General features: G+C 43.7%; 2 protein-coding genes across 2 annotated transcripts in view; one reads left to right on the top strand and one right to left on the bottom strand.

The window, feature by feature from the left end:
• The window catches only part of LOC143766427 (uncharacterized), a 473,765-nt gene extending 456,009 nt beyond the window's left edge, over positions 1-17,756 (top strand). The window contains exon 13 of the mRNA XM_077254102.1: positions 15,070-17,756. Coding sequence (XP_077110217.1) covers positions 15,070-16,679 — 1,610 coding nt within the window. The 3' untranslated portion in view covers positions 16,680-17,756. The remainder of the gene's footprint in view (positions 1-15,069) is intronic.
• LOC143766439 (uncharacterized) overlaps positions 1-25,577 on the bottom strand; it is a 380,006-nt gene that overhangs the window by 265,070 nt on the left and 89,359 nt on the right. The gene's annotated exons all lie outside the window — the stretch shown is intronic.

Genomic DNA, 25,577 nt, shown 5'->3' with positions numbered 1-25,577 from the left:
GTTAAGACGTAATTAAAGGTAATTTTTTACGTACAGTTTTTACACAGTGAATTTGTTTGTTCAATTTTTCTGTACAGGAACAATCTTATTCTAGCTGTGATTTCCTCATGGGTTGTGCTCACAGCCCAACACCGTGCAGGATGATTGGCGTTTGCCACAGAAGACCAGGATTGGCAAATTCGCCACTGGTGCCCTGTGCTCTTCACAGATGAAAGCAGGTTCACACTGAGCACATGTGACGGAGTCTAGAGACGCCGTGGAGAGCGATCTGCTGCCTGCAACATCCTTCAGAGTGACCGGTTTGGCAGGGGGTCAGTAATGGTGTGGGGTGGCATTTCTTTGGAGGGCCGCACAGCCCTCCATGTGCTCGCCAGAGGTAGCCTGACTGTCATTAGGTACCGAGATGAGACCCTCAGACCCCTTGTGAGACCTTATGCTGGTGCAGTTGGCCCTGGGTTCCTCCTAATGTAGGACAATGCCAGACCTCATGTGGCTGGAGTGTGTCAGCAGTTCCTGCAAGATGAAGGCATTGAAGCTATGGACTGGCCTGCCCGTTCCCCAGACCTGAATCCGATTGAACACATCTGGGACATCATGTCTCGCATGATCCATCAACGTCACGTTGCACAACAGACTGTTCAGGAGTTGGCGGATGCTTTAGTCCAGGTCTGGAAGGAGATCTCTCAGGAGACCATTCGCCGCCTCATTAGAAGTATGCCCAGGCTTGTAGGGAGGTCATACAGGCACATGGAGGCAACACACACACACAATTGAACATCATTTCCTTGTCTTGAGGCATTTCCACTGAAGTTGGATCAGCCTGTAATTTGATTTTCCACTTTGATTTTGAGTATCATTCCAAATCCAGACCTCCATGGGATATTCATTTTGATTTACATTGATAATTATGTTTTATTGTTCTCAACACATTCCACTATGCAATGAATAAAAATTTGCTACTGAAATATTTCATTCAGTGATATCTAGGATGTGGTATTTTAGTGTTCCCTTTATTTTTTTGAGCAGTGTATATTGGTTTTATTAGTAGATGTAAAGAAGAAAACTAAATACTGTAAAATAATCATATGCTTCCCTTATCTCCAGTAATTGTATTATTACACTGGATTTTTATGATGTTACATCGGATCATCTTCTCATTCAGGTCTCTACAATATCGGATCCTCTCAGTGAAGATCTTCTATATAAGAGCATTTTTCCTGATTTACCCATCAAGGATGGATATGGACAGAGACAAGATGGCGGAGAGGATAATACACCTCACCCTAGAGATCCTCTTCCGGCTTACTGGAGAGGTGAGAGATTCTGATGACGTCACATTACATCATTCTTATCTATGGGAATAACAGATGGACAGAACTGGAGAGGTGAGGACTCTGGAAATGTCTGTAGTGAAATTTATGAATGTGTCTCTCCATAACCAGGATTACACGGTAGTGAAGAAGACCTCTAGTGAACGCTGTCAGGACCCTGTGTCTGAGGGATTTGGAAGACCCCTGAGCCCAGTCACGGCGCCTCCACCTCACCTGATACATGAGGACATCAATGACCAGAAGATCATAGAACTCATCTACAAGATGATTGAGCTGCTGACTGGAGAGGTGACACTGCTGGGAATGCTGGGACATTATACAGTAACACTGTGAAGGTTTCAGGGGATGACGGTATCATTGTGTGTCAGGTTCCTATAAGGTATCAGGATGTCACAATCTATTTCTCCATGGAGGAGTGGGAGTATTTAGCAGGACACAAAGATGTGTACAAGGACGTCATGATGGAGGTTCCCCAGCCCCTCACATCACCAGGTAATAGACAGGACTAAATACACACGGCCTATAATTATCTGTATGTAAAGAATGAATTCAGTCCCTGTATGTGTTTCCTCCAGTTCTATCCAGTAGGAGGACAACACCAGAGAAATGTCCCAATCCTATTCTTCCACAGGACTATAAACAAGAAGATCCCAATGTTCCCCAGGATCATCAGGTAGATGGAGAGAAGGTGTTATGAGATCTCCCCTATGATGTGTAGACGGCTGTGAAGGTCTTGTGCTCAGTCTTGTTTTATTCGCCAGTATTATATGTTTTATACTTGTGTAATGAGAACGGTGCAGATGGCAGGCAGGGCTGCCACCAGGAATTTCGGTGTCACATACTGGCAAAACTTTCGGGCCCACTTGGGACTCTGCCCAGGCTACACCTTCCCCCCCAGCTCCGCCTCCAACTCTCGAACCTTCCACAGTCCCACTGCCCACTCATAGAACAACTCTGCATCTGTACAGTATAATGCATCCCATAGCCATATATAGTTAAATAATGCATCCCCTTAGGAGTATAATGCACCTCTATAGTACTATAATGCACCCTCATAGTAGTATAATGCACCCCCATAGTAGTACAATGCACCACCATAGTAGTATAATGCACCTCATAGTATAATGCCCTCCCATAGTGGTATGATGCACTTCATAGTATAATGCAGCCCCATAGTAGTATAATGCAGAGTCATACTGCAGCTTTATAAAAAAAAAAGTTTATCCTGACCTGGCTGAGGTGCAGCGGTGTCCTCCACCTGATACATCTGAGGCGTGTACCATCATATGTGAGTGTCATTATATGCTGGCAATGTGCCCTCTGATATCAGCTGCCAGCTTGTGATCTCCCACAATGTAACAGATTTTAACTTGCCGTGCATCTGACGATGCATGATCAGTTGAGCCGCTGGGGCCCGTAGAGGAGAGGCGGCCTGCTGCGGGCCCCCTCTGCTCGCCAGGCCCTATTCGCCAGTAAGGGCTGTAATGCTCTGATGGCGGAACTGATGGCAGGATTAGAGCTGATCATAGATGTGACTATCTTTTCTATTGATCTGTCTGTGACTTTTACAATACTTGCTTCAGGGTGAAGATCAGACCCATATTAATACTACAGAGACATATGTGAGGGGTGATGAGTGGTGTAAAGAGGAGATTCCTACATACGACTACCCAGGTGAGTAGAAACCACTAAATGCAGAGAAGTCACATTTTCTTCTCAGTCACCGGCTATTGCTGCTTTATCGGTGGTGTAGTCCGGTCGTATCATAATCGGGTGTTCGCCATTTTGCCTCTAGACCTCAACATTCTCCTCCATCCAAACTTTGATACATCAGCTCTAAACTGTTATAAAAAAAGTATTTGAATGTCTAATATTTCTTCTTGAAACTGATCTGACATCTAGCATTGGTCCTTATAATAGTTTAGCTTGAAAGAACCACTGAGCCCCATATTCTAATTACCCCAGAGAGGTTTCACCACTAGTTACTCATTTATTACTGACTAGATGGTGGCCCGATTCTAACGCATCGGGTATTCTAGAATATGTATGTAGTTTATTTATGAACTTTTCAGAATAATGCAATTTATACACAGGATTCAGCCGGCCGGCCGCGACCAATTAGCGAAGCGTGGTTCAAATTCGCGGGCGGACTGCGCCTGTCACTGATTGGTCACGCCCGGCCGCGTCAGGACTGTGCCTGGTGGCCGCGACGCAGGATTTCCGGGACAGACAGACGGAAGTGACCCTTAGATAATTATATAGTAGATGAAGACTGTTGAGTTTGATCATTTAAGTAGATGTGTTATTATCTTAGGTCACAGTTTTTGACTACAGTAGTTACTGCTCAAATCCTTTGACTTAACCACTTCCCACAAGTCCTTTTTTGTTCCTAATCATGACCCAATTTTTCTAACCTGATGTGTGTCACTTTGTAGTGATAACTTTGGAATTCTTCACAAAGGATAATAGGAAACAAATGAACCTTACAAATTATTTTCCAGCTTCTCTTGAATCTGACAGTACCCTATATACAATTGTACACTACTGTTTGGGCACATGGCAGGGTTAAGAAGCTATTTAGCTATTTGACTGCAGATCTTGCAGAAATAGTTTGCGGATACGATGCATTGGGGGCACTGTTCGTGGTCACCTGGCAGCTGAAAAAATGACCACCATGAGCAGACTTGGAGCTATCTACTCCATTTTACAGATCCCAGGGATTGCCTTGTTCACTTACTTTAACCCTTCTACTTGGGTCTGATCTTAGACAGAGACCCCTAGGCTTTGGCCATGGTGTTACCTTCTGTTATGTGATGCGAGATGTAGCAAGAATAGTCAGGTAACCGGGTCAGTACCAGGAGAGCAGAGAAAATACAAAATCAGAAGACACAAGACTAGTCAGTCAGCGAGCCGAGGTCACAACAGGAAACAAATAAACAAGCCGGGAGATGAGCGCAGAGGAATTAACCAGAGGAGAAGGCTGTATCTGACAGCAACCAGCAATATGCTTCCAGCTTTAGGAGGGTGTGGTGCTTTCCAACTGGCTGGAGCAGGGAGCTTTACAACACACACCCATACCCATACTGCCAGACCGAATAGTACTACAAATCCCATGCACCCTAATCTTAGTGGCAGGACAGAGCCTGCATCGCCCAGAGCTTCTGGTTTCGATGTCTCCTCCATTACCAGTGCCTCCTGTAGAATGAATAAGGTCGTGCCTGGTAACAGAACCAAACATCACAGGAGCAGATCCCAGAGGAGATAGAACATACCATATGAAAGCCCTAAAATGAGAAAATGGCAGAAAACCAGAGCAGTAGAAATCCCCAAAAATTGACTTCATTTTGGAAATTATAACCCCCAGGGGATTAATGTATTGTAGTAGTGACTATGTTGACCCCAGAGCCACTTTCCAGAAATTAGAACGCAGTGGATGTTGGAGAGTGAAAATTGCACATATGCCAATTTATTACCCAACACAGTGCCCAGATTGTGGTCCAGGAGACACACACATTGTAAATTAAGTGGGTTCTTATCACTATAGTAATGCCAAATACCGTATATACTCGAGTATTAGCCGAGATTTTCAGCCCAAAAAAATGGGCTGAAAGTGCCCCTCTCGGCTTATACTCAAGGCATGGAAGGCGGGGGGGTCGGCGGGTGAGGGGAAGCGATGCCTGTCAAATACTCACCTGCTCCCGGCGCTCCTGACGCGGTCACCGCATGTCCCACGGTCTTCAGGCGCTGCAGCTTCTTCCCCTGTTCAGCGGTCACTGGTACCGCTCATTAAAGTTATGAATATGGACTCCACTCCCATAGGTGTGGAGCCGCATATTCATTACTGTAATGAGCGGTGCCACGTGACCGCTCACTACAGGAAGAAGCTGCCGGCTCCCGGAGACCGTGGGACATGCAGGGACCGCGTCAGGAGCGCCGGGAGCCGGTGAGTATGTCATATTCACCTTTCCGTGTTGCACCGCCGCCTCGTCTTTCGCGTCCTCTGCAGTGACTGTTCAGGACAGAGGGCGCGATGACGTATTACTATGCGCGCCGCCCTCTGCCTGAGCAGTCACTGCGGAGAGGCGGGACGCTGAGGAGCAGCTGGCAGCGACGAGAGGTAAGTCTTTTTTTTTTTTTTTTTTTTTAAGTGCAGCAGCATTACATGTGGCACAATGCTATATGGAGTGTCTATGGGGCCATAAAGAACTGCATGGAGCATTATATGGGGCATCTTATGGGGCCATAAAGAACTGCATAGAGCATTATATGGGGCATATTTGTATATGGAGCATCTTATGGGGCCATAATGAACTGTATGGAGCATTATATGGGGCCTATTTTGTATGAAGCATCTTATGGGGCCATAATGAACTGTATGGAGCATAATATGGGACTCCTGATTCAATATGGATATTCAAAAACACTTAACCTACTGATGTCTAAATTAATTTTACTTTCTCTGACGCCCATGACGGCACCACGGAGAGAGGGGATCCGCCCACCAAGGACAGGAAACCTACAGATAAAAAGGGCGGTACCACTCTCGCGCATCAGTTGGTTTCCTGTCCTTGATGGGAGACCTACAGACTTACCAGAAGGAAGATCGTCGTGGGATTCCGGGGCCAATCAGTCCGACTCAGGCAGCTGGGGTCCCTCTGCCTCGGCTGGTGTGGTCACCCGAAGCGCCACCGCTGGGGCTAGTGGGCCTCTAGGGTGTGCGGGGGAGGTGACATGGAGTTCGTGGTCACCTCCCTAGGTAAGATGCAGCAGCGGCAACATCCAGGGGGGTCCCTCTGTGGTTGCGGGAGGAGCGGCGCGGCTCTCCCTTTGAAAGCGTCAGTCTGCACACTGCATTGCCACCCGGCGTGCAGGGACCGCGCGTTAGGGCAGGCTGCAGGCTGCAAAGAGACCGGGAGCTCCGGTGGGCAGCGGGTCACGTGCGGCACCATCTTGAAACTGCACGTTGGAAAGAGCGATAATGGAAAGGAACCGCAGCACGGCACAGGCCGCAGCGCAAACCGCAGCACGATAAACATACAGGGGGGTCCCTCTGTGGTTACGGGGAGAGTGGCGCTCCCCCCCCCCCCCCTGATGCGTAAGTCTGCAATCTGCAAAAGCTGGGGCCCCCGGTGTGCAGGGAAAAAAAAAAAAAAAAAAAGCATGCTGCCTCTCCCAGAATCTTCTCCAGGGAAACACCTGAGCTCAGCCTACTTCAGTTGCCAGGCCTAGACCTCATGGGGGAGATAAAATCATTGACAGCAATGCAGCACTCCTGATGGGACGCCGCTTCCCTTATGATGGGCTCTCGGCGTCACCAGCTCCCCCTGTTTTTTAGCAGGTATGGAGCCAGCACAGGTAAGTGCATGGTGGAATGTTCTGTTGATAGCTCATGCCTTTGTGCAAAGCTGTGCTAGAGCTTCATATGTGAGGTATGTTTTCACATATACACAGCAGACCTTGGACCTCTAGGCTATAAGGCCATATGTCCAGGCTACATCTCATGATTTGGCTTAAGTTAGTTGCATGTCTTGCCTGCGCAGAGCCTTATGATTAGACTTCAAAGTGACCTTTGGAAGCATTGTTTTCACTTTTTTGGGGGTCTGATAAACAGGTGTCTCACTTTTCCTTGCAACTTAACTACTCTATGCCTTGGGAGGACATATAGTGTTAATGAAGCACTTTGCCTCCATGAAGGCTGCCCTTCAGCTGCGACTCATTAGTTCGCTCCTTCGGGTGGGGTCAGTCTGACAAAATGAGATATACTATTCAAAGTGGAGGCTTATCCGTATCTCTGAGAGATTGCTCTTTTGCTTGTAACTATGGGCTGGTTTTCAAGCATGACTGTAGCTCTATGCTTTATATTGTGTGTGGCTGAACATCATATGTCATCATGATACTTTTATGCATGATATTGAGTGCAACATGTTGCATCATGGTTCCGCTATGCATCGTATTGAGTGTCTCTGTATGTCATATTGCATCTAAGAGCCTCTATGCATCTTACCGAGTATATTGCGTGTCTGTGTATTATATTGCTTCTATGCATTGTCTCTATCATGTCGCATCATAGTGCTTCTATGCATTATATTACATACCTCTATGTAACATGTTACATCATGGTGCCTCTATGCCTTATATTGCGTGCCTCTGTGCATAATGTTGCGGCATGGTGCCTCTATGCATGTTACGGAGTGCCTCTGTGCATCATGTGGCATCATGGTGCCTCTATGCATCATACTATGTGCCTCTGTGCATCATATTACATCATGGTGCCTCTGCATTATATGGCTTGTCTCTGTGTATCATACTGCATCATAGTGTTTTTATGCATTATCTTGCATGCCTCTATATATCATGTTGCATGGTAGTACCTCTAGGCATCGTATTGAGTGCCTCTGCATGTTGTATTGCATCATGGTGACTCTATGCATCGTACTGAGTGCCTCAGGGTGTCATATTGTATCATAGTGCATCTATGCATCATACTGAGTGCCTCGGTGCTTCATATTGCATTATTGTGCCTCTATGTATCATATTGAGAGCCTCTGTGCATCCTGTTGCATCATGGTGCCTTTATGCATCATATTGAGTGCATCTGTGCTTCATGTTGCATCAGTGCCTCTATACATCATATTGAGTGCCGCTGTGCAGCATGTTGCATTATAGTGCCTTTATGCATCATATTGAGTACCTCTGCTTCATATGGCATCATTGTGCTTTTATGCATCATTTTGAGTGCCTCTGTGCATCATGTTGCATCTTTGTGCCTCTATGCATCATATCGAGTGCCTCTGTGTATCATATTGCATCATAGTGCCTCTGTGCTTCATGTGGTATTATAGTGCTTTATATTGCCTTTATGCATTGTATTGCATCATATTGCATCATGGTGCTTCATTGTGCTTTTTTGCTTCACATTGCATTAATAGCCCCTCCATGCATCAATGTGTGCTTACGGGCATCTTATTGCCTCAGTGCCCCTGTGCCTCAGGAGGTATCGTTAGTATCATAGCACGTCTGTGCTTCCTAGTACTTCGGGCTTGGTGTTTTCTTTTTTTTTTTTTTTGGCTCTGGGTTAGACCTTCTGATCTAGGTTATGCAGCCACGCACAAGGTATATCGTGGGTCTACCATTTCACATTTTTGTCTTGGGCCCCAACTCTGGCTTATAGAGTCCTAGTGGTTTTTTACCCAGTTCCAACTTCTGTTGATTCATTCTTTACAACAGGGCTTAGCTGAGCAAGCAGCTTTGCTTGAATGGGCTGAGTAAATTAGCAGTTCTTCCGTATGGAACAGTTTTTCTCAACCTATAAAGGGACATACTACTGTCCTGGCAGCAGAAAATACCAAGAGGTGGAAGGAAAAAATCCTTACCAATTCCACATGTGACAATCAGGCTGGTTTCCTTGATTAACATCCAGTAGACAGATTCTCGTCCCATAAGTCTATTGTACTATGGTTACCAGAGACGGCATGTCTGCCTTTGGCACCTGGTGGCGAATCTTCTGGCAGCAGGGCGCGGGTGCGCCGCTGATCAGCTTGACCTACAAGACCCCACAACAGGGCAGTCTATGCGACTCTATGTCCTCAGCAATTTTGCACCTAAGTGTATGCCTCTTCCTTCAAGGATCTTTATCCTCTCTCCTATGCACAATAAAGCAATTGTATGATTAAGGCTCTGGTAGGGCCGAAACGTCATAATTACCTCTGGTCGCTTTCACATCACATAGTTATTTTGTCATAAAATTTTCACCATTGCAATACACATACATAGTGTGCGGTGTACTATATTTTATATGGGTGTATAAATAACACTGACAAGCTTGCCTTTTAGGATAGGTATATGTGTGTAATGTCAGTAAAATAGGAGTGATGATCCATGTTTCCCTTCAGCGTTTCTAATGAGAGGCCAACTCTGGTAATGTTAGGAAATATTACCTGCCGGATTGTGTATTCCTTAGTTGCAATAATATCCAACCCTTGTTTGGGGTTTAGACACCTAAGGATTCGGAATAGACGTGATCTCCTGGATGAGTAATGTGTGTACATCCTAATGCTCTGCCATTATCCATGTACTAACTGTTGTTGGTTTCATCTTCCCGCAGTCCAGGACCGGAGGCTAGTGTGCACGTGCGGGGTGAGAGCGCGCCCTTATGACGCAAGCAGACGCCGCGGTGCATGACTGGGTAATCCAGTCTGAACAAGCATGTCGCTTCTCCAAGTCCCCTCCTCGTGGAAATATAGAGCAGGTGCTCAGGGGCCGGTACTCTGAGCCCTAATATGTGGCAATGGTCAAAGGCTGGTCACCCAGGCTTCTCTGGTGCATCTCCTCAAAATATTAGCTTCCAGGAGTGGAGTAGACCATATAGGAACCACCAAACTGCTGGGGGGGGAAACCTGGAGGAACTTCCTTTCAGGTTCCAAGTTAGAAGAGGGAGTTTCCAATAACGGCTGTCTTAGAGTTTCTGCAAGGAATTGGAACATGGGCTAGCCACAAATACTATAAAAGTTAAAGTCTTGGCTTTAAGGGCCCTGTACAATTACGACCCGGCTGGGTATCGGGGATATCCAGGTTCATCAAAGCATTGGTCAGGTCTAGACCCATCCCCTCTCGGTTTACTCCTCCTTGCAAATTAAACTTGGATCTTATATCCCTATCTAAACCTCCTTTTGAACCCCGGTCAGAGGCTTCTCTGGGAATCTGCCCCTTAAAACATCAATTTATGAATCGGTGGGTTCCCAGGTTCATCAGGGCAGCAGGTAGCTAGAGGCCACTTCCAGTAAAAGTTCCCTTCAATGGGATTTATTTCTGGTCCTTAAAACCCTGTCTAAACCGCCCTTCAAACCCTTAGAGGATATCCCATTAAAACGCCTATCCCTCAAAACATCCCTGCTCGTCGCCCTCTCATGTGCTCGTAGAATAAGCGACATACAGGCACTATTTGCTAACCCTCCTCATACACGGGTTTTACAGGATAGTGTTACTCTCAAAATAGATCCAGCATACCTCCCGAAGGTGGCATCCCGGTTCCACAGAACTCGAGATATCTCTCCCCCCTTTTGTCTTAACCCTAAAAATAGGGAGGAGGAATCATTGCATACACTAGATTTCAGGAGATGCTTCATGTAGTACTTAGAAGCCACCAGAGAGAGTAGGGAGGATGCCTCTCTTTTTGTGTGCTTTCAGGATCCCTGGAAGGGGGAAAAAGCCTCCAAAGATACTCTGGCGAGATGGATCACAGATGCTATCAGCCTATCATACTCATCAAGTGGAATGTCTGTTCCAGGGGAGGTCAAGGCTCACTCAACGAGAGCAGTGGCAGCTTCTTGGGCGAGAAGGCCGGAGCTTCGATTGACCAGATATGTAGAGCTGCTACTTGGTCATCACCTTCCACATTCTATAGGCACTATAGATTGGACCTTATCTCTTCTTCGGACTTTACTTTCGGTAAAAGGTTCTGGAAGCGGTGGTCCCTCCCTGAATGTACATTCTCTGCAAATCTCTCCGTGGTGCCGTCATGGGCGTCAGAGAAAAATATAGTTCTTACCGATAACGGTATTTCTCTGAGCCCATGACGGCACCCGTACATTCCCTCCCTTCACTCATGGGTGTGCACGTTAATATAGTGCCATAGTTTATTTAATGATAGGTCACGCGGTATCTCAATTAAGTTAAGTAATATTGAAACTAATAAGCTGTTCCATAGTCTCCCATCGTTCTCTAGTAAACAACTGATGCGCGAGAGTGGTACCGCCCTTTTTATCTGTAGGTTTCCTGTCCTTGGTGGGCGGATCCCCTCTCTCCGTGGTGCCGTCATGGGCTCAGAGAAATACCGTTATCGGTAAGAACTATATTTTTTATTGGTATCTATTTTTATTTTTGACATTTACCGGTAGCTGCTGCATTTTCCACCCTAGGCTTATATTAGAGTCAATAAGTTTTCCCAGTTTTTTGTTGCAAAATTAGGGGAGTCGGCTTATACTCGGGTCAGCTTATACTCGAGTATATACGGTACATTATTATTTATTATCACTATTCATTTTTAGAGCGCCATTTATTCCATGGCGCTTTGCACATGCTTTATACATGGATGCTAAATGTGGTTTGGGCACACTGCAAGGCTCAGAAGAAAGGGGAAATTTTGATTTTGGGAGATATTGCTGGATTGGTGTATGGAAGCCATGGTGCTTTTCAAGAGCCTTTGAGCCACTTGTAATGTAGAAACCTGTTTTTCACTGACAGATGATGGACCTGAATGGGTTTTTTTTTTTTTTTGGAGATGAGTAGAAGGTTTATTGGTATAATTTTCCTCAACATAACATTGTTTGGTGACTTTTTACTCTATATTTCGGAGAAAACACCAAATAATATCCCTTACGGGGTCATGAAGGATATGATATAGCAAAACCGAAAGAAAAAACCTTCACTCAGAGACCAAAAATTTGTTGAAAAGTATACAAATGTTTATTAAAGACAAACATACACAAACATAAAATCATGATAAAAGCCACCAGTGCAGAAACAACGGTGGGACACACACGGGCCTAGCCTTAATACAAGTATATACACAGCAAGGATAAAAGAATGCTATACAGCCTAGAATAGTGTATGTATATACATATATCATATAATAGAGCTACGTATGAGACATATAATCAAAATGCAATAAAGTGCTAATGTGCAAATAGTGCAAATAAATGCTACTGAATTGTGTTAATGTGCATTAGTGTATTAGATATTGCTGCACATACTAGGCTCAGAAACAAGTCAAACTAAGCTGCAAATAAATAACAACAGAACAAATTTAGAAGTATATACTTAGGCACGAGTGTGAAAAACAATATATAAGCATAGTTACCACGAGGATAGACCCGGGAGACCCACCACACCCGACGCGCGTTTCGCACGGAAATGCTTCGTCCAGGGGTGGTTGGGTACTGGCCAGATAGGGGTTTTATGTTGGTCTTGACCAATGGTAGAAGAGGAGTAATCAAAAATATATAAGACCGGCACCTGAGATGAAGACGGTGCGCCGTGTGTGGAATGCGAAACAGGAAGTGAGGACCGGAAGTAGCGGCTGGAGTGTAATGAAAAGAACACGCAAGCGCATAGCTGGGAAGGCAACAGTTGCTACAACATTAAACTTAGGCAACGCCAGAAGAGGTAACCATAATCCTAAACGGACAAACAGTTGCGCATTATGTCACCATAGCAGACCGCTACAGGCATGACGCACTTAGTAAAAACAAAATCCAAAAAAGAGACCGGAGTCAAAGTTACATGCTGAAAAAATACAAAATGCGCATGCGCAAGTGTAACTCCAAGTAAAGGTGGAAATGTGCTGCATTAACAGCGCATGTACGCTGGGAAGCAAAGACATAAACGTGTATTATGTGAATAGCGCATGCGCAAGTTGAAGAAAGCAACTGTTCCTGTTACGGAGACATGAAAAAATGAAAGAGAACTGAATTTAAAGCGGTGAGTTATTCGTGAACCATCGGTATCTGCAACAAATATAGAACAAACAGCTATATGCACGTATTATGTCACAAATACTCATAATAATCAACTTGATAACATGGGAGACACATTATAAACGGGCACATAAAACAAAATATAATTCAAAAAATGGCATTTAGAGCAGTGGCAGTTGATGCCCAAAAGGGAAACAACAGTGGATACCCTCAGTGAACATATAAGGAAAACCCAGCAGAAAAAACTGCCAGGTACCGGAACATATCCAAAATGAATATATCCCATATACTACAAAATAAGTTGCCACAGATGTAGTATAGTGGGAGAAAAAATCCCAAACAAGCATACCAATATAGATACGTAATGTATCATAAAATAATGAACTTGGAGACGTAAAGGATAATGAAGACAAAATATAATTATAAAACTAGCATCCAGAACAATAAAATAATAAATTAAAAGTAACACTAAACAGTGAGTGAGAGACAGTGAATAAGGAACCAGCATACGAAGTTGCCAGGTACCATAGATAAATAGAACCCAAAAACCACAGTATTGGTTACCAAGAGTGTAGTATGATGGGAGAAAAAAATTCCCAAGAAAAAAAGTATACAATGTAGCAGTGTAGATACCTAATGTATCATAAGGTGAAAAAGATGAACAATAAACAAGGAACAAGTTAATATAGTGAACAGTGACAATCAAAATATTCACAAATATTGAAACGGTGACATAAATATATAAAGTTATGATATAAAACGTGATAAACACAATGACCATAATAGTGTTATAAATGCCAGTAAAAAAAACAAAAATAAACAATAAGATATAATGTAGTATTCAGCACATCCTTAGAAAGAATCGAATCCTGCAGGCTTGACACATGGATAGGAGCCAAGTATGGAGGAGAAGGAGTATTAAATGACCACTGAGAATGACATATAGTCAACTACCATTGGACAGAGGACCCCCTAAGAAAATAAAAATAAAAGAAGAAAATAAGAGACATGAAAGATAAAATCAACTTTATTAAAAACAGCCAGAATAAAAAACAGAAGACAGCAAATAAATCTACGTTGGTAAAAATGGAACAAAGCTGTTATGGTCATTAAGACCATGCGGTGAGATGGTATCAAGTCTGTATATCCATCTTGATTCTTTTTGGGCTAAAAGCCTCTTCCAATTGCCTCCACGAGGTCCAATAAAGACCCAATCAATACCTTTAACCGCCAACCCAGTGGCGTCACAGTCATGTAAGGCCTTAAAATGAGGTGGTATTGGTTTTAGTTTTTGAGGGTCACTTTCCGTGGAAGCATTTTCGATGTCCAGGACATGTTCACGCACTCTGCGGCGAAACTCCCGTGATGTCATACCCACATATATTAGGCCGCATGGGCATGTGGCATAATACACAACCGCCTTAGTGGTGCATGTAATTGTGTGGGTGATCTTAAAAGTTCTGTCGTTATTACTATTGGAAAACTCCGTAGCTTCACAAACGTTTTTACACGCCACACACTTGCCACATCTAGTACAGCCCCATTTTGGCCCCTTAGAGCCAAAGATGTACTTTTGGCTTGGACCCTTGTGATAGCTGTGAACTAATTGGTCTCTTAGATTCTGTGATCGTCTGAAAGTTACCACTGGAGTGTTGCCAATGAACTTGGAAATTGTATCATCCAACTGAAGGATATGCCAGTGCTTAGCAATGATCCGTTTAATTTCCCCACTCCTAGAATGATAATCCAGGACACACCGTACCTGATCCTGTTGTCCATAATCCTTCCTTTGCTGTAGAAGTTCCGTCCTCCGACTTTGAGATGCCCGTTGATCTGAACGGCAGATGGTCTTTTTTCCATATCCTCAATCTTGAAATCGTTTAGAGAGATCTGATGCCTGTCTTTCAAAAAAGGAATCATTAGAGCAAATTCTTCTAGCCTGTTTTTCACTGACAGATGATGGACCTGAATGGTTTTTTTTTTTTTTGGAGATGAGTAGAAGGTTTATTGGTATAATTTTCCTCAATATAACATTGGTGACTTTTTACTTTATATTTCGGAGGCAGAATGGCCAAACAGTTGAACACCACGCTCTACTGGTTCATCCTATGAGGTTTTCTATTTGACTGTGAGCTGTCATTGTCTTAGTGAATAATTACATATTCATTATAACTTGTCATGTTGTGGACAGTTTACGTACAAATGTTAAAATATGTAAAATTCAAGGTTTTTTTATGAAATCTAATTGGTTTTATTTTTAACAGATGACTGCACCAGGCGATCAGAGGGGCAGCTGACATCTTCAGTTTTTAAATCAGATAATCTTGAGATCCCTCAGGATACAATTGAAGTGAATGCCATTACTCCAGATATACCATCATCCCTTCACAGCAAAGATCTATTGTCTGATCTTTTGAAACAGGTCCTGTCTTCGGATTCATTACCGACTACTATGGAAAATCAAAGTCACAAAATAAGCATTAAAAAAAAAATTGGTCCTGAAGTAAAGAAGCCATTTTCACTTTTAGAATATGGAAATCATTTTCCCCTCAAAGAATCTTTCCTTAAGCATCAAAAAATTCACACAGCAGAGAATAGATTTTCTTGTTCCAAGTGTGGGAGATGTTTTAACCAGAAGTGGAATCTTGTTATACACCAAAGAACTCACACAGGGGAGAAGCCTTTTTCATGTTCAGAATGTGGGAAATGTTTTATTCGGAAAGCGCATCTTGATAGCCACCAGAGATTACACACAGGAGAGAAGCCTTTTTCCTGTTCAGAATGTGGGAAATGTTTTAACCAGAAATCAAATTTGGTTAAGCACCAGAGAACTCACACAGGTGAGAAGCCTTTTTCATGTTCAGAATGTGGGAAATGTTTTAACCAGAAATCAGATTTGGTTAAGCACCAGAGAACTCACACAGGTGAGCAGCCTTTTTCATGTTCAGAATGTGGGAAATGTTTTACTCGGAAAGCGCATCTTTATAGCCACCAAAGAATCCACACAGGAGAGAAGCCTTTTTCCTGTTCAGAATGTGGGAAATGTTTTAACCAGAAATCACATTTGGTTAAGCACCAGAGAACTCACACGGATGAGCAGCCTTTTTCATGTTCAGAATGTGGGAAATGTTTTAACTGGAAAGCGCATCTTGATAGCCACCAGAGAATCCACACAGGGGAGAAGCCTTTTTCCTGTTTAGAATGTGGGAAATGTTTTAACTGGAAAGCGCATCTTGATAGCCACCAGAGAATCCACACAGGGGAGAAGCCTTTTTCATGTTCAGAATGTGGGAAATATTTTAACCAGAAATCAGATTTGGTTAAGCACCAGAGAACTCACACAGGTGAGAAGCCTTTTTCATGTTCAGAATGTGGGAAATGTTTTAATCAGAAATCGAATCTTGATAGCCACCAGAGAATCCACACAGGGGAGAAGCCTTTTTCCTGCTCAGAATGTGGGAAATGTTTTAATTGGAAAGCGCATCTTGATAGCCACCAGAGAATCCACACAAGGGAGAAGCCTTTTTCCTGTTTAGAATGTGGGAAATGTTTTAACTGGAAAGCGCATCTTGATAGCCACCAGAGAATCCACACAGGGGAGAAGCCTTTTTCATGTTCAGAATGTGGGAAATATTTTAATTGGAAATCAGATCTTGCTAGACACCAAAGAATTCACACAGGGGAGAAGCCTTTTTCATGTTCAGAATGTGGGAAATGTTTTAACCTCAAATCAAATCTTGTTAGCCACCAGAAAAGTCACACAGGGGAGAAGCCTTTTTCATGTTCAGAATGTGGGAAATATTTTAATCGGAAATCAGATCTTGTTAGACACCAAAGAATTCACATAGGGGAGAAGCCTTTTTCCTGTTCCTAATGTGGGAAATGTTTTACATGGAATTCAACTCTTTAATAAACATCAGAGAAGTTGCACAGGGGAGAAGCCTTTTTCATGTTCAGAATGTTGGAAATATTTAACAAAAAATTGTAACTTCTTAAAACAGTTGCTTTACTACTAGGACAACACCTTGTCATTCCTTATGTTTGGCCTCGTTAAACCAAAAATACTCATACACGGCTCCCTTGTCAGCCCCAATTCAGCGGTGTCAGGATTCATGTGAGGTTGCTACAGTACACAAGCCCTGTGCCCAATCGGTGCCGGCTTCACTGTCCCCGCCTTTGGAAGTATTGAACATTAACAGGAAACCAGAGCTGTGACTGCTCTCTACTTCCTCCTTTTGTTTGATTTGAAGTTGGGGACAGTGACATCAGCGCTGATTGGCCGCAGCGCTCACATGACGTGACAAACTCACATGAGCTTCATGAATGCAAGTGCTGACACTGCTGGAACTGCATCGGCATGGAAAGTTTGAATAATTTTTATTTTAACAGGATCAAACATAAGGCTTGAGAAGGGATTGTCCAAGTAGAGAACAACCCTTTTAAACATAAAAAAAATTCCCACACAGCGAGAAGTCATTATCATACCTAGAGTGTAAAGAATGAATTACTTAAATTGTTTTTTGTTGACTGTCAAAAATAGCTCTGACCTGGAGAAAATATATACAATGGGGAAAATAACTATTGAATACTAAACTGATTTTGCAAGTTTTCCCAGCTACCAAGAATGAAGTCTGTCATTTTTTTTTTTTTTTGTAGGTACACTTCAACTGTAAGAGACAGAATCTAAAAATAAAAGCCAGGAAATAACTGTATGATTTTTGCATGATTAAATTGCATGAAATAACGTATTTTTCAGACTATAAGACTCACCGGACCATAAGACTCACATAGGTTTAAAAGGAGGAAATTAGGGAAATAAAAACTGAAGCAAAAAAAGTGGTAAATTTTGTACTTAATATCTCCTATCCTGGTATATGGTCCCCTCATCCACATCCTGATATACATTGTCACGATAATGTGAATATGCCATGTTTGAGTCTGCCTAGCTTTACAAGACGAAAACAATACTTACAAGAACGATCAGCATGGTACCATATCAAAAGAAAGATATGTGTAATACAATTATTGGTCATAACAAGTAATCAGCTGAATAAAGCGGACTTCTCATATACGGACTAGTCGCTACATACAATACTGAAAAGAAACATGGCATAGAAAATGCCAAAAAAATGACCAAAACAGTCCAATATAAATATAAAAGTGAAAAATACTTTATTGGAACATAGTGGTACAAGGGACAAAAAGAAAGCCATCAGGCCAAGAGATGACATGCAATACATGAAACCAACATGACAATGGTAAAAAACGGCAGGTGTGCACACATGCCTTGATCACTCAACACAAAATGGTAATGCCAGAAAAAAATCTCCCCGTCACAATATGGCGGTATAAGAGAGGGTGCCCAAGCAAAAAATGATCCTAAAGCTGAAAGGGTAAATAATGCTCCAAGAATCAGAGCACATGCTATAGCACTAAAGGAATAAACAGTATATGAATAAACGATACTACCTTATAAATAGATGGCACCGATGTGGAGGTTCAAGGAATGTGTGCGCACACCCCAACGCATGTTTCGGATGTTATCCTTCCTCAGGGTGCATAGAGAATGGTGTGGCTAGCTGGTTTTAAATAGTAGGGGGCAGCGGAAATACATGACACCTGGGAGACCGGAAATGCTCAAGTCGCCATGGTAACCATGATGCCTCAACAGTGCTCGGGGATTATAACAAAGTACAACCAATAACAGGGGCTAGACTAACACATACCCCGCATAAAGCCACACACCAGTAAACAGATGCCGAGAAACCGCATCTCCTACTGGACATAGCACGGTAAGAGGAGACGCCAAACAGATGGAGGCGGAGCTAAACCGCGCATGCGCAGAGATGGAGCGGCGCCATCATAACAGCTGGCAATAGGCACAGAAGATCTAACTGGCGGAAGTACACTCGACCCGCACCGGAAGTGCAGACGCCGCCACTAAAATCATAATGTAATGATCACCAAAAAAATGATTTTTTTTGTGACGAACATTACGGCACTCACTGTGTGCTCCGCCACAAATTGAAGATGTGACACGGGGCCCCGTGCACTCCACAACTGGGTGGGCAACAACAGGGGCACCGAGAATACAGGGATGGAAATAAAAAACTGCGCCTGCGCGCGCCTGTGCACACCGGCACTACAGCAAAAGAGGCACCATGTTAAATATTGGCAACCAGAAGGGCAAACATAGAACCAGTTGCCAAATAAAGGTAATTACACACAGGGAAAAGAATACAATGTATACATATGTATTTAAAACAAACCATTACGCCACAAAGCACAACAACATGCGAAATGCAATCAAATATATGAAATACATACAGAAATATAAATTCTCATTGGATGAGGAATACACTCTAAAATTAGGTATCAGTCCATAGTAATAGTCCATAGAATGTGTGATAATCTGTATTTACACAAAAATCCTCATCAGGACATTCCTCAGGATTCTTCATCCATGAAATTGATAGAGTTATTCCCATGTTGCAGGAAGATGGAACAACGAATCAAGCCACACCATCAGGAACGCCAGAACGGATCACATAAATCAGGTGAGTATATGAATAATAACCATAATATCTAAAATCAATAAGAAAACAAGTTAAAATCAAACACCATAGCATGATGGAAAACATAGATGATAAAACACAGAAAATGGTGATCACAAGAATGGGGCGAAGCTGAGGCTCTCATTCAGGCCACGTGGATGGACGGTGTCCAACGTCCAGATTCACCTCGACTCTAATTGTGATAATCGTTGGGGAATCCTTCCACCGCGAATACCAGGGTCAATAGAGTCGATGCCCTTAACTCGTAGGCCACTACTCACACAGTTATGATATTCCTTGAAATGTCTTGGTATAGTTTTTGGTAACGCAGGATCATCTTGTTCCCTGGTTGCCTGTATGCCTCGCACATGTTCCCTGACCCGAATTTTTAACTGACGTGTTGTTAATCCAACATATATCAGGGGACATGGACAGACCGCAAAGTAGACCACATTTTTCGTGGTACAGGTGATAAACTTTTTGATTTTAAAATTTCTCTGACCAGACGAGTCACAGAACACATCACTCCGATCGATATTACTACACGCGACACAGTGTCCACATGTGGTACAACCGTGTCGAGCCCTATAATTATCAAGGAATGTACGCACAGGTATTTGATCGTAATGACTATGAACCAAATAGTCTCGATGGTTCCTAGTCCGTCTAAAAGTGATCTGGGGTTGGTCAGGTATGAGTTTTGCAATCTTAGCGTCTGCCAAAAGAATGGGCCACGATTTTCTAAGGGAGGAGCGAATCTGTTCCGACTGTGTATTGAAGTTGGTAATGAACCTAACAGAATTGGAATCCTGCGCCTTAACCCTTTGTTTGTAGAGAAGACTTCCTACCAGACCACTTGGCCCTATGGTATGCCCTCTTAATGGCACGATGGCTGTAGCCACGTTCACGAAATCGTGCTTTTAATTTCTCCGCCTCTAACTCAAAAGCCGTTTGTGTAGAACAAATACGGAAGAGGCGGAGAAATTGGCCTACAGGTACCGAACGTACCATATGTTGAGGATGAGAAGAGGATGCATGTAAAAGGCTGTGGCCGTAGGTTTCCTGTGAATATTCGTGCAGATATTCCCGTTATCCCCTCTCTTTAAAGCCACATCCAGAAAATCAATCTCGTCCGAGTGAAAATTAAACGTAAGGTGTATATTGAGATTATTATTATTTAATTCGCCAATCCACTCCTGTAACTCCAAAACCGATCTCTGCCAGACCATAAAGACGTCGTCGATGTACCGCGCCCAGGAGAGGACGCGGCACACCGACAACGACCACTGGTCCGACTGGAAGAGGTCCCTGTCCCACAGCCCCAGGAACAGATTCGCATAGGAGGGCGCAAAGGCCGCCCCCATGGCCGTCCCCTGGAGCTGCAGGAAGAAGGACCCCTTAAAAACGAAAAAGTTGTGAGTAAGAGTAAACTCAAGGAGTTGAAGCACGAGGGATCTGAATGAGGAAGAATGATCAGACGAGCGCAGGAAAAAACTTACTGCCCTAAGGCCGTCAGCATGCCTAATGCTGGTATATAATGACTCGATGTCAGCAGTTACAAGAAGAGTATCTGGATCGAGTGGGAGGTCATCAACCATCCTTAACAAGTGGGTTGTATCTTTCAAATAAGATGGTAAGTCAACCACAAGGGGCTGTAAAATGGAATCAATCCACTTGTTAACGGGCTCCAGGAAGTTCCCCCGGTCCGAAACAATAGGACGCCCAGGTGGTGACTGTGCATTCTTATGTATTTTGGGGAGTTAATAGAAAGTAGAGATTGTAGGTTCATTAACAGTAAGAGCTGTGGCAAGTTCCTTGGTAATAACCTCCCCCTCCACAGCATCCGCCAGGATAATGGCAAGAGTGGTACTATATGCAGACAAGGGGTTATACGATAGTCTCTTATAACAGGTGGAATCATTCAATTGTCTGAAGGCCTCACGTTCATACATGTCCGTGGGCCATATTACTATGTTACCCCCCTTGTCTGCAGGTTTTATGTTGTGATTCGGTTATTTGGCTCCCCCAGTGGTCGCTTGTGGTACTGGTGTCTTTGAGCTTTTCACCTGTTTCTATCAGGATGTGGGAGTTTCCTATTTAGCCTTGTTCCTCAGTCATTCCAATGCCGGCCATCAATGTAACCAGAGTCTTTCTGTTGCATGTACCTGCTCCCAGTCTGCTGACCAGCTAAGTTGGACATTTCTGTCCTTTGTCTATTTTTGTATCTTTTGTCCAGTTTGCACTTATGTGATTCTCTGCAGCTGGAAGCTCTTGTGGGCTGAAATTGCCACTCCGGTGCCATGAGTTGGCACATGAGTTTAAGGTAATTTCAGGATGGTATTTGATAGGGTTTTGTAGCTGACTGCGAAGTCCACTATTGTATCCTTCTGCTATCTAGTTAGTGGGCCTCGCTGTGCTAAATCTGCTTTCATACTACGTTTGTCTTTTCATCTTAACTCACCGTTATTATATGTGGGGGGCTACTATCTCCTGTGGGGGATTTTCCTCTGGAGGCAAGCCAGGACTATGTTTCATCTACTAGGGGTAGTTAGCTCTCCGGCTGGTGCGAGACGTCTAGCGAAAACGTAGGTACGTTCCCTGGCTACTATTAGTTGTGTGTATAGGTTTAGCATCGCGGTCAGCTCTAGTTTCCATCACCCGAGAACTTGTCCGTTTTTTCTATGCTTCTGATGTTCCCCTGCCATTGGGAACCATAACAGTATGGCCGGCCAACATGTTTAATCTATGGGCTGAAGCAGGAGAGAAAAGGAACTGTGTGAAATTTTTTTTTTTTTTTCCTCCCTCTGAAGTTGCACTCCAGCTCTAATTGCAGTCTCCTGCTTTCCTCTCCTCTTAACCCCTGAATGGCTCAGATTTTATCTGTTGAAATATGGATCTCCAGAGTCTGGCTACAAATTTGAATAATCTTGCTGCTAAAGTTCAGAATATACAAGATTTTGTTATACATGCTCCTCGGTCTGAACCTAAAATTCCTATACCAGAGTTTTTCTCCGGAGATCGATCTTGTTTTCTGAATTTTAAATACAATTGTAAATTGTTTCTTTCTCTGAGATCTCACTCTGCTGGAGATCCTGCACAGCAGGTTAAAATTGTGATTTCATTATTGCGGGGTGACCCTCAAAATTGGGCATTTTCATTGGCACCAGGGGATCCTGCGTTGCTCAATGTGGATGCGTTTTTTCTGGCCTTAGGGTTACTTTATGAGGAACCTAATTTAGAGATTCAGGCTGAAAAGGCCTTGATAGCCCTCTCTCAGGGGCAAGATGAAGCCGAAATATATTGCCAGAAATTTCGAAAATGGTCTGTGCTTACTCAGTGGAATGAGTGCGCTCTGGCGGCAAATTTCAGAGAAGGGCTCTCTGATGCCGTAAAATACGTCATGGTGGGGTTTCCTACGCCTACGGGTCTGAATGAGTCCATGACAATGGCTATTCAGATTGATCGGCGTTTACGGGAACGCAAACCTGTGCACCATTTGGCAGTGTCTTCTGAGAAAGCACCAGAGAGTATGCAATGTGACAGTTTTCTGTCCAGAAGCGAACGACAGAATTATAGACGCAAAAATGGGTTGTGCTTCTATTGTGGGAATTCAACTCATGTTATATCAGCATGCTCAAAACGAACAAACAAAGTTGCTAAATCCTCTGCTATTGGCACTTTGCAGTCCAAGTTTATTTTGTCTGTGACTTTAATTTGTTCGTTATCTTCTATTGTCGCGGATGCTTATGTGGATTCTGGTGCCGCTTTGAGTCTTATGGATTGGTCCTTTGCCAGGCACTGTGGGTTTGATCTAGAGCCTCTGGAAGTCCCTATACCTTTAAAGGGTATTGATTCTACACCATTGGCTAGTAATAAACCACAATACTGGACACAAGTGACTATGCGTATGACTCCAGACCATCAGGAGGTGATTCGCTTCCTTGTGTTGTTTAATCTACATGATGTATTAGTGCTGGGATTGCCATGGTTGCAAACCCATAACCCAGTCCTTGACTGGAAAACAATGTCTGTACTAAGCTGGGGATGTCAGGGAAATCATGGGGGCGCACCTTTGGTTTCCATTGCTTCATCTATTCCCTCTGAGATCCCGGCTTTTTTGTCTGATTATTGTGATGTTTTTGAGGAGTCTACTCTTAATTCTCTTCCCCCTCACAGAGATTGTGATTGCGCCATAGATCTGATTCCTGGCAGTAAATTTCCTAAGGGTCGTTTATTCAATCTGTCTGTACCTGAACATGCTGCTATGCGAGAGTATATTAGGGAGTCCTTGGAAAAAGGACATATTCGTCCTTCTTCGTCTCCTTTAGGAGCAGGGTTCTTTTTTGTAGCCAAAAGAGATGGTTCTTTGAGACCTTGTATTGATTATAGACTCTTAAATAAGATCACAGTCAAATATCAGTATCCTTTGCCATTGCTGACAGATTTATTTGCTCGCATTAAGGGAGCTAAGTGGTTCTCTAAGATTGATCTTCGTGGTGCGTATAATTTGGTGCGAATTAAGCAGGGGGATGAGTGGAAAACCGCATTTAATACGCCCGAGGGCCATTTTGAGTATTTGGTAATGCCTTTTGGTTTGTCAAATGCCCCTTCGGTCTTTCAGTCCTTTATGCACAATATTTTCCGTGAATATCTGGATAAATTCATGGTTGTGTATCTGGATGACGTTTTGATTTTTTCGGATGACTGGGAGTCTCATGTTCAACAGGTTAGGAAGGTTTTTCAGGTTTTGCGGACCAATTCTCTGTTTGTAAAGGGTTCAAAGTGCGTATTTGGGGTTCAGAAGATTTCTTTTCTGGGGTACATTTTTTCCCCTTCTTCTATTGAGATGGATCCTGTTAAGGTTCGGGCAATTTGTGACTGGACGCAGCCGACTTCTCTTAAGAGCCTTCAGAAATTTTTGGGCTTTGCTAATTTTTATCGTCGATTCATAACTGGTTTTTCTAGCGTGGTCAAGCCTTTGACTGATTTGACTAAAAAAGGTGCTGATGTTGCCGATTGGTCTCCTGCTGCTCTGGAGGCCTTTCGAGAGCTTAAGCGCCGCTTTTCTTCTGCCCCTGTGTTGCGCCAGCCTGATGTTTCACTTCCTTTTCAGGTGGAAGTTGATGCTTCTGAGATTGGAGCGGGGGCGGTTTTGTCACAGAAAAGTTCAGATGGTCCAGTGATGAGACCTTGTGCGTTCTTTTCTCGAAAATTTTCGCCCGCCGAGCGAAACTATGATGTTGGTAATCGGGAGCTTTTGGCGATGAAATGGGCATTCGAGGAGTGGCGTCATTGGCTTGAGGGTGCTAGACATCAGGTGGTGGTCTTGACTGATCACAAGAATTTGATTTATCTTGAGTCGGCCAGACGTCTGAATCCTAGACAGGCGCGCTGGTCGTTGTTTTTCTCTCGGTTTAATTTTGTGGTCTCGTATCTGCCAGGTTCTAAAAATGTGAAGGCAGATGCCCTTTCTAGGAGTTTTGAACCTGATTTCCCTGGTGATTCTAAACCTACGGGTATCCTTAAGGATGGGGTGATATTGTCTGCTGTCTCCCCTGACCTGCGACGTGCTTTACAAGAGTTTCAGGCGGATCGGCCTGATCGTTGTCCGCCTGGTAGATTGTTTGTGCCGGATGAGTGGACCAGTAGAGTCATCTCGGAGGTTCATTCTTCTGCGTTGGCAGGTCATCCGGGAATTTTTGGTACCAGGGATTTGGTGGCTAGGTCCTTCTGGTGGCCTTCCCTGTCTCGGGATGTGCGTACTTTTGTGCAGTCTTGTGATGTTTGTGCTCGGGCCAAGCCTTGTTGTTCTCGGGCTAGTGGATTGTTGTTGTCCTTGCCTATTCCTAAGAGGCCTTGGACACACATCTCTATGGATTTTATTTCTGATCTCCCTGTTTCTCAGAAAATGTCTGTCATCTGGGTGGTGTGTGACCGTTTTTCTAAGATGGTTCATTTGGTACCTTTGCCCAAGTTGCCTTCCTCATCTGAGTTGGTGCCTCTGGTTTTTCAGAATGTGGTTCGGTTGCATGGTATCCCGGAGAATATAGTTTCTGACAGGGGATCTCAGTTTGTGTCCAGATTCTGGCGGGCGTTTTGTGCCAGGATGGGCATTGATTTGTCTTTTTCGTCTGCATTTCATCCTCAGACGAATGGCCAGACGGAGCGTACTAATCAGACCTTGGAGACTTATTTGAGGTGTTTTGTGTCTGCTGATC

Source organism: Ranitomeya variabilis, chromosome 4 (assembly GCF_051348905.1).
Source record: "Ranitomeya variabilis isolate aRanVar5 chromosome 4, aRanVar5.hap1, whole genome shotgun sequence".
NCBI classification, from domain to species: Eukaryota; Metazoa; Chordata; class Amphibia; order Anura; family Dendrobatidae; genus Ranitomeya; species Ranitomeya variabilis.
This window is presented reverse-complemented; position numbering and strand designations above follow the sequence as displayed.